This window comes from Myxocyprinus asiaticus, chromosome 24, assembly GCF_019703515.2.
Source record: "Myxocyprinus asiaticus isolate MX2 ecotype Aquarium Trade chromosome 24, UBuf_Myxa_2, whole genome shotgun sequence".
NCBI classification, from domain to species: Eukaryota; Metazoa; Chordata; class Actinopteri; order Cypriniformes; family Catostomidae; genus Myxocyprinus; species Myxocyprinus asiaticus.
In genome coordinates this window covers 11,407,634-11,421,716 of record NC_059367.1, presented here as the reverse complement: position 1 = coordinate 11,421,716, position 14,083 = coordinate 11,407,634, and the positions used below count along the sequence as shown (strand labels likewise).

The window sequence follows — 14,083 nt, the reverse complement described above, 5'->3', positions numbered from 1 at the left end:
CTGGATAAGTATGCACTTCCGTTAAATAGCCTATGTATTTTTTTTTAGTTTTAAAGAATATTTAGATGTAATCAGAGACACTACTATTTTAGAAAAAGAAAATTTTAATTTAAATTATTTTAAATGTTTGTAATCAGTGACAGTCTGTAAGCAGCATATGTATCTAACATAATTTCGTATTTTCAGTAAGCAGAATTATTAGTTAATATTTCCATTTGGTGTCACTATTGCCCCCTGTTCTCGGCGGATTTTTAGTGCTAGTACATCTCTGATCGATCATTTAGCACTTTTAAGAACAGTACTTTTAGCTACATTTTTAAGGAAACAAACTGTTTTGCATATGACTATAAAGTAATAATAATAATAATAATAATAATAAACTTTCGATCTTAACTTTTCTTGATTCAGGCTTAGTTTAAAAATTGTGAAATTAACCTAAATGTGAGATGAGTGAACTGTTACACCCCTAATAGTTTTAGAATTTTTCATAATTTTAATTTGATTATATCATTCCTAATGCTTCTTGAGATTGTAATTCATGCCCTCATGAAATACGTTAAGTACACAATTTTGTACCTTTGTCTTTCTGTCCAATTTTCATATAATTTTATGATTCCAATTAAAGTTTTTAATAGTGATACACTTCAGAGCTGGTTGGTTTCCTTCAACTCTTATATTAAAAAGTTTACGAATACCCTATAGAAAAAATAAATGGGAAAAATACTTCCAGAACCAAGATAGCTGAAAAAGTGGGTGGGCACTGTTGCATTCGATATGTATGGCAACATGGAAGACTGATTCATTCACCTTGGGTTCCCTCAGGAATTTCCAATTGGTTTTTAAAATAGGGTCTGTTGCAGACAATACTTTAAGAGACTTCACGTTTTGTTCTACAAAATAAATTACACAGTCATACCTCAAACATACATTTTCAAACCGCTCTGTACGAAGCTATCAAGTTGGTAAACAAGGACTAAAGCTACTAAACTCAACAAAAAAAGAAACGTCCCTTTTTCAGGATACTGTATTTTCAAGATAATTTTGTACAAATCCAAATAACTTTACAGATCTTTATTGTAAAGGGTTTAAAAAATGTTTTCCATGCTTCTTCAATGAACCATAAACAATTAATGAACATGCACCTGTGGAATGGTCATTAAGACACTAACAGCTTACAGACGGTAAGCAATTAATGTCTCAGTTATAAAAACTTAGGACACTAAAGAGACCTTTCTACTGACTCTGAAAAACACCAAAAGAAAGATGCCCAGAGTCCCTGCTCATCTGCGTGACTGTGCCTTAGGCATGCTGCATGGAGGCATGAGGAATGCAGATGTGGCCAGGGCAATAAATTGCAATGTCCGTACTGTAAGACAGCGCTACAGGGAGACAGGAAGGACAGCTGATCGTCCTCGCAGTGGCAGACCATGTGTAACAACACCTGCACAGGATAGGTACATCCGAATATCACACCTGTGGGACAGGTACAGGATGGCAACAACAACTGCCCGAGTTACACCAGGAACGCACAATCCCTCCATCAGTGCTCAGACTGTCCGCAATAGGCTGAGAGAGGCTGGACTGAGGGCTTGTAGGCCTATTGTAAGGCAGGTCCTTACCAGACATCACCGGCAACAACGTCGCCTATGGGCACAAACCCACCTTCGCTGGACCAGACAGGACTGGCAAAAAGTGCTCTTCACTGACGAGTCACAGTTTTGTCTCACCAGGGGTGATGGTCAGACTCGTGTTTATCGTAGAAGGAATGAGCATTACACCGAGGCCTGTACTCTGGAGCGGGATCGATTTGGAGGTGGAGGTGGAGGGTCCGTCATGGTCTGGGGCAGTGTGTCACAGCATCATCGGACTGAGCTTGTTGTCATTGCAGGCAATCTCAATGCTGTGCGTTGAAGTGAAGACATCCTCCTCCCTCATGTGGTACCCTCGCTGCAGGCTCATCCTGATATGACCCGCCAGCATGACAATGCTACCAGCCATATTGCTTGTTCTGTGCGTGATTTCCTGCAAGACAGGAAGGTCAGTGTCCTGCCATGGCCAGCAAAGAGTCCGGATCTCAATCCTATTGAGTACGTCTGGGACCTGTTGGATCAGAGGGTGAGGGCTAGGGCCATTCCCCCCAGAAATGTCTGGGAACTTGCAAGTGCCTTGGTGGAAGAGTGGGCTAACATCTCACAGCAAGAACTGGCAAATTTATTGCAGTCCATGAGGAGGAGATGCACTGCAGTACTTAATGCAGCTGGTGGCCACACCAGATACTGACTGTTAATTTTGACCCCCCTTTGTTCAGGGACACATTATTCCATTTCTGTTAGTCACATGTCTGTGAAACTTGTTCATTTTATGTCTTAGTTGTTGAATCTTTTTATGTTCATACAAATATTTACACATGTTAAGTTTACTGAAAATAAAAGCAGTTGAAAGTGAGAGGACGTTTCTTTTTTTGCTGAGTTTATAATGTGTGTGGATGTGTGTTTACATTGTTGATGAATTTTACAAACATTTTAGTTCTAATGTTAAAACTTTTTTCAAAGCACATGTTTGAGCAAGGATGCAACCACATGTTCAACATTTGGGGGACAAAATGTAAAAGTTTAAGAATCTCCCATTTAAAAATATTTTTTTTATCGACTCTTAATCTAAATATTGGTGTCCACCTCAAAGTCTATGGTAGTTACTGCCCAGCATTTGAGGTCAGACTGTGTAATTCATGTTTTAGAACAAAATGTGGAAACCACTATTCTAAAAAAAAAATGTAATTCATGAGGGAACCCATGGCTTGAAATCCTAATTCTCTTCCAGTTTTAAAGGCCTACAAACTGTACAGCTCCATTAAAAATTAAGCCCTGCTACTATAGTACAGAAACCCACAGAAGTGGTTGCAGTAGACCAGGGCAGAGATAGGCATTATGCTCTCATGAATTACAAACAGGTGAGACAATGGTGAACACAAGGAGTCTGCCCTCCTCTAAACTAAAATCCACATTAATGGAATGATGGTCAATAAAAGCCCCAAATCCAATTCAGACACAGAAACTGACATCCCTCCTGACATCCATTGGCAGTGTTAGATATGATCTAATGGAGTTTACTGATGGATGGCTCTCAGTGCCATTAACTGCTTCAGTTATTTACACTCCAGGAGCGTGACATGGGCCAAAATGATGAGCTGTCTCTCTGTGCACTGAGCTCTTGTCTCTGCAAGTCTTTGACCCGGTTGTATCTTTGAGTACTGGAGTCGATCACAGGGACGAGGAGGAGGAGGGATGGGGGTTGTTAGATTTTGAAGGAGCAGGTAATGATAGAAGAAGAGGAGGAGAAAAAGGGAAGTGGGGTAGTTTTTCACAGGTGAGCCAAACCTTGCATGCCACCCTGTAGGGGCAATTCTTTCCAAAGCCCAGAGGAGGTGATATTGTACGTACTACTTTGTACATCTTCTTATAGTGTAGTTTTCCGCTGGAGAAGGAAACACTAGTTGTTAGCAGTAGATGGACAATTTAGGATGGGTGTACATGAGGTAGGAGTGGTTATTTTTCATAAAATATACTCTAAAGGGGTCATATCATAAACATTTTTTATTTCTTTTTCATTTTTGTTATTTACATTTTTGGAGGTTTTAAAGGCAGAAATGTGAAGCTTATAATTTTATAAAAACACTTACATTGGGGTGTTGTCTGTTACTATAGACTGTACTTTACTGTTACTGTAAACTGCAAATCTGTACATATCGTAAATGGGTCATTCCTACAATTCGGTGACATCCCGGCATTAAAACATTTGAAAAATAAAACATACTTTTACAAGTTTCTTCATGTTTCATCTTTACAGGGACATATTAAATGGTCTGCACTTATATAGCACCTTTTTTAAACTTAGCGGTTCTACAAAGCGCTTTACACTGTGTCTCATTCACCCATTCACACACACTCACACACCAATGACAGCAGAGCTGCCATGCAATGCGCTAGCCTGCCATTGTCTTGCCCAAGGACACTTCAGCATGTGGAGTCATGTGGGCCAGGAATCGAACCGCTAACCCTGCGATTAGTGTACAACCCACTCTACCACCTGAGTAACAGTCGCCCCACATTAAAGATTGTATTAGTCATACTGGTCAAGCTAAATTACTAAAAAATTCAGATGTCCATCCAGTTAAATGGGCAGCATCAGGGTGGACAATAACAGGGTTGACATTCAGTGGATAAATGAGCCACTACATGGTCTGTGATTGATATCTAGGAAACATATTTGTAAACTAATATTTATGAATTTACCAATTTAATTTTAAACCTAAATCAACTATCTAGTAAAAATGTACTATATTTTTAAGTTTTAAATGTGTCAGGAAATTATGAAACAACTCAAGCATGACATACAAGTACTGTAATATAGGCAAAAAACATTTAAAAAAAATGATAAACATGAGATAGAAATGCTTAAAAAATTAAGATACCAAATACCAGCTACAACTTATCAATACAATATTTCAGTTTTGCTTGCTTCCATATGGTGCCATTTTACAACAGGTGTGACTGATGCCCACTGATATCGTGACAAAATCATTTAATCATGACTACCTGGAAGCAAAAAATGCATATCAATGCACACCCACTGTAAACTGGGAATACAAGCTTTAAAATAAAGGAAAACATAAATAAAACAATAGTTATAAACCTCGAATAACTCAAAGTAATTTTGCAGAATGGCTGATGTCCAACTCCAGTGTGCGTGATGTCATTTCATAACATATATCTTCAATGGAAGGTCATGGTATGACATAACAGGGTGCGCAATAAATCAAGGGACACACAAAAAACCTCCACTATCAGTGTTAAAATTACACATTTACCACAAATTAATACATGTTAATGAGAGAATGTAACACTAAACTCTTAACTGTATGTGGGGAAAAATAGAAATCCAATGATTTAGCATTTAGTTTTGTCAAATATACTTGATGTGCAGATTTTGAGACATGAGGAAATGACACATTGCAAAAGAAAATGATTTCAATTATTTAAAATTTAACTTTTAAGCCTACAGAAGTTTGTAACTTTATAAAAAGTCTTCATTCTTTTTAACAAGCCTATCATAATTGTAATCGGGTGAAATTAAACAATATAAATACCACACACACTTGTAATGGGGACTTAAATATCAAAGAATTGTAGGAATGACCCACAGTTACAGGCGTTCCTGTGCGAGACACTGCTTTACATTGAAAAAACAGCGCAGACGGACGCAAAAATGCATTCAGCATGAATGTCCCCTACTAAACTTAAAATGAGAAATGCTCTAATGCAACGACCAGGAAGAAGAGAGAAAGGGAGAGAAAAGGCTTAACATGAAAATAGTGTATTTCTCATTGGATTAGTGTCATTGTTTTGGCAGTAAATGGTGTTTATCATAAGAGAAATGTAAGAAAATCATGTTAAGTGTTTTCACCAAACCTATACTACTGTAATTTTATTTTGCAGTAATGCAGTTTTTCTTACTTATCTCTCTCTCTCTCTCTCTCTTCCAAAACAAGTTCTAACATATGCAATAAAATAAAGAGACATGTCATGAATAGGTGCATTTACTGGTGTTTTGAAATCCCGGTGGTGGGAAACAATTAACATGCACTCGAATACTATATGATTTTGACAAAATTATCTTGCTTCTGACAGAAAACACGACAGAAGACGTCCACTGATTGTCACTGATCTTTCCCCCAGCCGTTTCTATAAAGTGTGCAATCCGAGTAAAGCAACATCTGATATCTCACACAACTCACACGAAAGGTGTGTGTGTGTGTTTCAGGTCCATTTCTCTCGATTTGTGAAACATTCTCAGCAGTTTGGGTGTGTGACGCTAAAATATGGGGCAAAAAGCATCGCGTATGGATTTCATACGGAATGCAATTTTTCCCTTAATTACAGGATGATTCCTTATTTTACAGAATGTTTGACATATTTCTTTAATTAATTTGACCTGATATTGCTTCAGTGTGAGGGTGACTCTCTCTCCACTAACTTTGCGAATTCTAATAGAAAGTGATCATCCTTATGCCTTACTCACTACAAAGGACAAAGCTCTTAATGTGGGCTCTCTAAAGAGAGCATGGCATTACAGTTTGAATGTACCCTTCACTAAATGTCTTGTAAAAGGGCCCTTGGTGAAAAAATAAGCTTTCTTACTTTAGGAATGACTCTTCGAGTGGTGTTCCCTTCCCGAAGTGCCCTTCAAGGGAGCAAAAATGCCGTTTGGAAAAAGCCCACTGTTATAAATTCCCTCAGTTGATGATGGCAGTGACAATGGTTGTCAGGGGCGGGCAATGGTAGAATTCAAGTGATAATGCACAAATTACAACAAAGAATCTCCAGTTTCACAAAACAGCATCCAATACAGTTAAAGGGAAACTAACACGACAGTAGATTATGGACTTCTGAAGCAGCAAAACAAGTGGGTATACCGAGGGTATACTCAAATATTGACCATTAGAAATCATTATACACAAACAGCCCTGGGAAAAAAGTAAGCATATGGCGTATACGTGCGAATGGCCCCAACTACACCACTGGTCTTGTGGCTATACTTTTGGCCAGGTTTTTTCTTTTTTTTTTTTTTTAAGAAAAGGAGGGACAAGTCAAAATTTATTTTTGTGGCAATCAACATTATGCCACAAATGCCAAAAATGTTCTCATGCAAAATGATTGACAGGCAGAAAGCACATTAAAGTCATCTGATTGGCTGATCAAAGAATGTGTCCGTGGCCCACAGTCACATTTTTGTTTTCTGTTTACACAGTCTGTGCTGTCACAGAGACAAGTGAGATATCTCAGGACACTAATTTGAGTGATATCTTTCAGGGAGAAAGAACATGTTCTGCATAGCATTCCATAAAAAAATTGCTCACAGCACCTTTAACTTGTTTTGAACCTGGGATTTTTTACTACATCTGTCTTGTTGTATTGTTTGTGCACTGGACGCTTCTGTCACCAAGACAAATTCCTTGTATGTCTAAGCATACTTGGCAATAAAGCTCATTCTGATTCTGATTAAACAGGCAGTTTTTGCTGTTGTGCCTTTAAGACATAAAATAAGTACGCAGAAGTTCAGTATGAGCCTTTTTTTTAGCTTAGTTTAAGTAAATTGTCTTTTTGGACTGGGGAGGAAGTTGAAGTTTTGAAAGATAGAGTATGTTTTCATAGTACAATGAACTCTTATCTCAAAAGAAATGATGGATCCCTCAATTTGATGACCCCTTTAAAGCACCCTGCAGTTTTTCAAATTAGTGTAAGACAGACGAGAGAGACATTACAGACCATTTAAAATTTCAAAGCAAATTATCCTGTACATTTTATAAAAGACTTTCATTGGACATACTTTTACAATTCCCAACTGTAAATACGTAGTTGTATGTTTTCATAATGGAAGTTCATGAGACGTAATTTTATAAATCCCAAGTGTAAATACAAAGTTTACGGTTTTTCAAAAATAATATTCTCGCAAAATGAGAAAATAAGCAAACAGCCCTTATAAAACGTCTGTCAAACGTCTGTTGTTTTTGTTTAATTGTAATCTGCACAGCATGATCAACTGAGTGTAAGAGTGTAAAACCGTCTCTCTCACCATGCAGCACGGTCATACTCTCCCCAGATCCGTACAAACTCATCCAAGTGATGTGGACCCAGAATGGATGAGTCACGTGTCAGGTACTCAAAATTATCCATGATCACAGCTACAAACAGATTGAGCATCTATGAGAAAGAGAGGTAAATAGAGAGAAGAATAGAGATAGAATTGTAAAATGATATCAAGTGAGGTCAACATCATGTCCTATTGCACAATGCAATAAAGTAACAATCGATAAAAGCTCTTCCATGTAAATCTGAATATTTTTACGCCTAAACTATTCACATCGAGTATGATGTTGAATATTCCCCATTCCATGAAGAAAAGTTGGACAGTTTTGGTTCATACAAAAAAGACAGATCATAGTAGTTTATTTCAGACTAAGTGTGGAGTTCATACAGACCTCATGTTTAATTGTAAATCTATATTTATAGTATATGTTTATGCTGAAAATTTGGATGTTGTGTGAACAGGTCTTAAAGGAACAGTTCACCTAAAAATATTAAATCTCTCATCATTTACTCACTTTCATGCCACCTCACACTCATATGACCTTCTTTCTTCTGCGGAGCACAAACAAAGATATTTTGATGGAGATATTATATGTTTATATCCAAACGATGCAAGTCCATGGGGTATTCACTTTTTTAGCTCCAAAAAGAACATAAAGGCAGCATAAAGGTACTGTAATTCATGCACCTCAAGTGGTTTAATCCATGTCTTCTAATACGATGCAATACAATCAGTTTTGTGTAAGAAATACACCAAAATGTAACTCCTTTTTCCACTATACATTTTTATAATCAGTCTCCTTGAAAATCATGATTTGAAGCTTTATTACACTTCCTCACGGTTTCGCAAGTGTAATCGAGAATCAAATCATTATGGTGCCAAGGAGACTTTCGATGTCAAGATTTATAGTGATAAAGGAGTAACATTTTGGTCTGTTCTTACCCAAAGTCAATCGTATTGCATCAGAAGGCTTTTTGAGGTTTGAAAGTGTTGGACCCCTTTGACTAATATAAACACATCATATCTCCATCAAAATATATTTCTTTGTGTTCCACAAAAGAAAGTCATATGAGTTTGAGACTACTTAAAGGTGAGTAAATGGGTGAATTTTTGGGTGAACTATTCCTTTAAGTATACTGCTTTTAAGTATAAAGTTTCTGATTCTGTGTGTTTGTGTCAGTAAACTGTAATGCATCTTACCAGAAAAGAACTGAAGAAGATGAAGGAGACAAAGTAGATGTATGCAAAGTCGGTACCACATTCTTTTCTTATATCCTTTCTAGTCGAGTTGTGGAGAGACATGTCGATTTCACAGTATTTTTCTCCTAAACACGACAACATGATGTCCTGCCATGACTCACCTGTTGCACTCCTAAACACACACACACACACACACACACACACGTATATCATTTATTTATTATTAGACACTATGTCTGTTTCATTGTATTTTCTTCATAGAGAAATAATAGATATCATAATATTTAGCATGTTTTTTTTTTTTAAACACAAAGAAATTACATGAAAACAGATGCAGATGTTGTAAGAATAGTAATACTTTTTCTTAAACATAATCTTACCTGAACAATAGCATGAGGGCACCAAAGAATGTCTTAAAGTTATTGTGTCGGTTGATTTGGCTTTTTTCATTTAGCTTGATGTTGCCAAAAACCTTTGGAAAATTACAAAACACACATGAGGGTTTGGTTACATTTACACGCTTAGAGAAAGAAAGAGAAAGCTAGACAGAAATATAGAGATTTAGAGAGACAGCTGGAGGGAAAAGACAACCTTTACCTGCATGCCAATGATGGCATAGATGAAAAACAGCATGGCGATGAGCAGACAGACATATGGAAGAGCCTGCAAGACAAATGTCTTGTTAAACCACTAAACAAATAAGCAAAAGAACAGTGTTAAAGTCTTGGTAATATGACAGCTTGAAATATAGACAGAGGGAGGGAAAGAGAAAGACTGAGACTCTCCTATAATGATTCACTTTCCTTTAATAAACCATGCAAACCTAGAAGTCTGAAACACCAATCTCAATTCACCATGCAAACATTACATTCACATATACCACAGAATAACATATTCTATGAGCGTTTCATAAAATGATAAGCTGTTGCTGATATCAGCTGACATGTCAATGTTTTGACTTTAATAATGCACCAGTGAAACAAATGTCTGACCTTGAAGGACTGGACGAAAGTCCAGAGCAGAATACGGATGGTGTAGCCTTGGCGCAGAAGTTTAATCAGCCGAGCTGCCCGGAATAACTTCAGGAAGCTCATATTAAAAGGTCCAGCCTGCAATTCAATCAGAGGTGATTGTTTATACAAATAAGTACTGCCTACAAACCAATCAGAATACAAAGGTCACTGCTCATGCAAATAAATACTGGGTACAGAGCAATCAGTATACAGAGGTGAATGCTCATGTAAATAAATATTTCCTACAAACCATTCATAATACCTAAGCGATTTTTAGTGCAAATGAATACTGACTGCAAACTGGAGAAGTGTAAAACTCACTGAACAAATAATTATGTGTACGCATTTATAAGTGTGTATATAAGTTTAATTTACTTCTCACCATAGATAATTGGTCAACCACAATTTCAGTGATACTTCCAAGAACCGTAATGAAGTCAAATATATTCCATGTGTCTCTGAAATAATTCTGAAAAACACACAGGTGATGCTGGATGAGGAAATTTCAATAAATATATTATGCATTGCACTATGTCCCCAGTGCTTACCACAAAACCAAATGCCAGGATTTTGAGGACACATTCCACAAAGAAAATCACTGTGAACGCAGTGTTGAGGTGTTTCAACACATCCTCATAGCCTTCAGGACGAGGATCATGGTGCTGATAGAGAGAGAGACAGACAAAGAGTTTTATAATTATATTTTATTCTATATACTATAATTATGTTGGTGTAACAAATCAGTCCATCCATCCATCCATCCATCCATTTATCTTAGTAATGCAATACACAACACAGCTAAACTTCAAATCCCTCATTAAACTGCCTAAGTATTCAAACTACTGTACATAAGGCCTAATTATAAAACAGTTTTTTGTTAAAGTATCAAGAATGTTCAGACTTCACTTCACTTCACTTAAAATATCTAAAAATATATGTGCTCTATTATTTCTAATTATTATAGAAATAGATGCAGACCACAGCAGACATGAAGACTAGTGGAAGCCCACCTCTAACACCAGGTGAAATTAGTCATGGGGGATGTCAGGCCAAAGCTAATGAGACAAAGTTAAATAGTAGCTGGTGGCTTCAGATCAATATTTAATAAGCTGTGACTCATGGATGTCTGATTTGAGAGCAGTATCACAGGCCACAGTAGAGAGAAACGCTCACCCACAAAAACATTGCAAAATCAACCCAATTTATTCTGACAAATAAACACACATGGAAAGAGAGATATTGCCCCAGCAATAACATTTATAATCATTTTCTTGCCACTTTCTTACCAAAGGTGCCTACAAGGGAGCATATACTGTGAAGTGATTTTTTAAAAGAAATGTTATTATCCATCATTATAAATGATATATTTCAAGATATTTTGAATTTTACCAAATGGTTACAGATATACTAGTCAAAAAATTTCTCATGAATATCAGTTTAGTAAAATAACATTAAAGGGATGGTATCAGTTTGCTTCAATGTGAGAATTATTAAAGATGCCATGAAATTGTTTGATGAGTGCAGTTCCCTTTCAAGTCGGTCACTCTACGTTACTTACATCGAGTGACGACTAGGGGTCACTCCTGAGTCCTCGATCTCTCTAAATAGTTTTCAATCACGTGTCAATTGTGATTGGCAGATGTCTTTCGAGGTCCCACATCCATGTTCAGTGAGCATATAAAAGGCAGAGAGAAAGACGGGGTCGCCTGAACCTTCTCCTTCAGCAGTCGAGAACGTATCTCTCTCCTCACGCCCTTAGTTGTGAGGAAGCACAGTTTCAGCGGACGAAGTTCTCTTCAGTACTACTAGCAGTACTAAGTTTGCCTACATGGGGAAACAGAGGATCTTCGTTCCCTGAGTGGCCAGCGAAGTATATCCTAATGATTATCAAAAGAGGAGTGGTATTACTCTTGATAAAATATTGTTTTGTGTGTTAAACGTTCTTGTTTTGCATACAAACAAAATGCAACATTGTGATGTATACATCCTTTTTAGGACAGGATAATCTTAAGTGTATTTGTGGGGGCAAGGGCATGGCTGAGCATTCGTCTGGGGAAGGAGGAAGCGGTAAGGGTTTTCACCTTAGATGAATTGCAGCTAATTGTGATTTTTATGTTCACAGTGGGAGGCGGGGTGATAAAATTCTGCCCAAAACCCCAGAGAGAACCCAGCTGACAAGCTGTGCGTGTTGGCCGCTGTTGGATGTTTTGAAAGCTTCACCGTCACGCTGGAGGTGGGCGTGTTTAATTTATAAAATAAAAGTGACATACCTGAGTTTGAATCGCTGTTTCTGGCTTCCTCATTTCATTGAACCATTACAGTATTTAATGAACGTTTACTGTCTTTCAGGCTTGGACAGCTCCCACGATGAAGCAACGTTCAATGATGCACAATGTATTCTCAGCGAATGCATGAGCATTGACATGCTATGCTCACGGTAGGCATTCTTTTCGAAGAACGCTACCACGTCTACAGTTTTCCACAACATTTCCTCTGGGGAACAGAGAAAGGTGTGGCGCAAGGCTCAGATATGGAGAGCGGAGAATTCAGAGAGATTCCCGCCTGCGCATGCTTTGCGGGCTTCCTGCTCTCCATTTGTAAGTGTCACCCGTGGAATATGCCAGCGAAATTCTCATTTGGAAGGAAGGTTCGATTTCGTTTAGCACATTCCCAGAGGAGCGGCGTTGGAAGGCGAGGCATTTTACAGTTCAGCCGAACTGGTATGTATTCTCTCTAGCAGGCAGTTCCCCGTGGGTGCCGTCCTTCCCTGAGATGCATGCCGAACTCTCCAAAAACGTTGCATGCGCACTACTGGGTTGGCACACACATTTCAGTAGTGAACGCCTTTACCACATTAAAACCAAAAAGGAGCAGAAGGGCTTCCGCAGGTGGGAGAAGCGTTTTTCGGCATACTTATGCCCCGCTTCTGCACCTATTAGCGCCCTTCACTCATTGCGCTCTTCAAAGGGTTGCACAATGCAACTCGTGTGGCGCGCTACTGACTGAGTGAAGTATCCTTCTTGATAAAATACTGTTTTGTGTGTTTTAACATTGTTTTTTCATACAAACAAAAGGCAACACTCGTGATATATACAGTATGTCCTTTTTGGGACGAAATAATCACAGGTGTATTTCCTGAACCTTATTGTCTTTCAGGCTTGGGCAGCACCTACACTGATGCAACGTTCAGCGATGCAATGTATTCTCTGCAAATAGAGGATTGGTCAGCGCCCACACTGAAGCAACGTACAGCAATGCAATGTATTCTCTGTGAATAGAGGATTGGGCAGCATCCACACTGAAGCAGCATTCAGCAATGCAATGTATTCTCTATGAATACAGGAATGATTATCAAAAGAGGAGTGGTATCCCTCTTGATAAAGGCTGTTTTGTGTGTTTAACATTTTTTATTTTTGTATTCTCCCGAACATTTATTGATTTCAGGCTTGGCCAGCGCCCACGGTGAAGCAACATTCAATGATACACAATGTATTCTCTGCAAATGCGTGAGCATTAACACACTATTCGTTCTCGTCGAAGAACACTGCCACATCTGCAGTTTCCTGCTACGTCTTCTCTGTGGAGCATAGACAGGGTTGTGCGAAACTCAGATACGGAACGCTGAGAATTCAGGCAGGCTCCTGTTGGCGCAAGCTTTGCGGGCCCCTTGCTCTCCATTTGAAGTTTCCTCACCTATGGAATATGCTAACGAAATTCTCTGCTAGACGGAAGATTAAATTTCATTTCACATATCCCGGATAACTGTTTGGCACGGCATGGTATAATTCAGCCGAACTGATATGCATTCTCTCTAGGCGAGCACCCTGAAAGCGTTCGCATGCACGTTTTAGGAGTAAACACCTCTACCACGCTAAAAACCAAAATGGCACAGATGTCTTAGCTGGGCTTGTTTGGAGACATGAATATGCATTCTCCGAAGAATGGCAAACTGCAAAGAAGCACTCGCAGTTTATGAAACATTTCCTGCCGATTCGTGTTGCAGCCTCTAAAAAGCCACTTCGCTCACTATTTTCAGTAGAGGCACACCCTGCTGAAACCAATGCTCCTCCAGCTTCAGTTCCGTCAAGCAGCGCTGAACTGGATTCTGCATTCTGCATTCTGATCATACTTTCCCAGTGATGATCAGAATGCAGAATACGCTTTCTGAATTACCAGGATGACTGGCTGATTTTAACACAGTCACAGGCTCGGTGTTGCAAGCA

At 38.4% G+C, this 14,083-nt stretch overlaps 1 protein-coding gene across 1 annotated transcript in view; it reads right to left on the bottom strand.

The window, feature by feature from the left end:
- Positions 1–14,083, bottom strand: part of LOC127414712 (probable voltage-dependent R-type calcium channel subunit alpha-1E) — a 229,162-nt gene that overhangs the window by 20,635 nt on the left and 194,444 nt on the right. Inside the window, exons 32-39 of the mRNA XM_051652917.1 lie at positions 10,409–10,522; positions 10,243–10,329; positions 9,840–9,956; positions 9,445–9,510; positions 9,228–9,319; positions 8,848–9,019; positions 7,633–7,760; positions 3,378–3,474 (exon numbers count right to left, since the gene is read on the bottom strand). Of these exons, the coding sequence (XP_051508877.1) occupies positions 3,378–3,474; positions 7,633–7,760; positions 8,848–9,019; positions 9,228–9,319; positions 9,445–9,510; positions 9,840–9,956; positions 10,243–10,329; positions 10,409–10,522 (873 nt within the window). The remainder of the gene's footprint in view (positions 1–3,377; positions 3,475–7,632; positions 7,761–8,847; positions 9,020–9,227; positions 9,320–9,444; positions 9,511–9,839; positions 9,957–10,242; positions 10,330–10,408; positions 10,523–14,083) is intronic.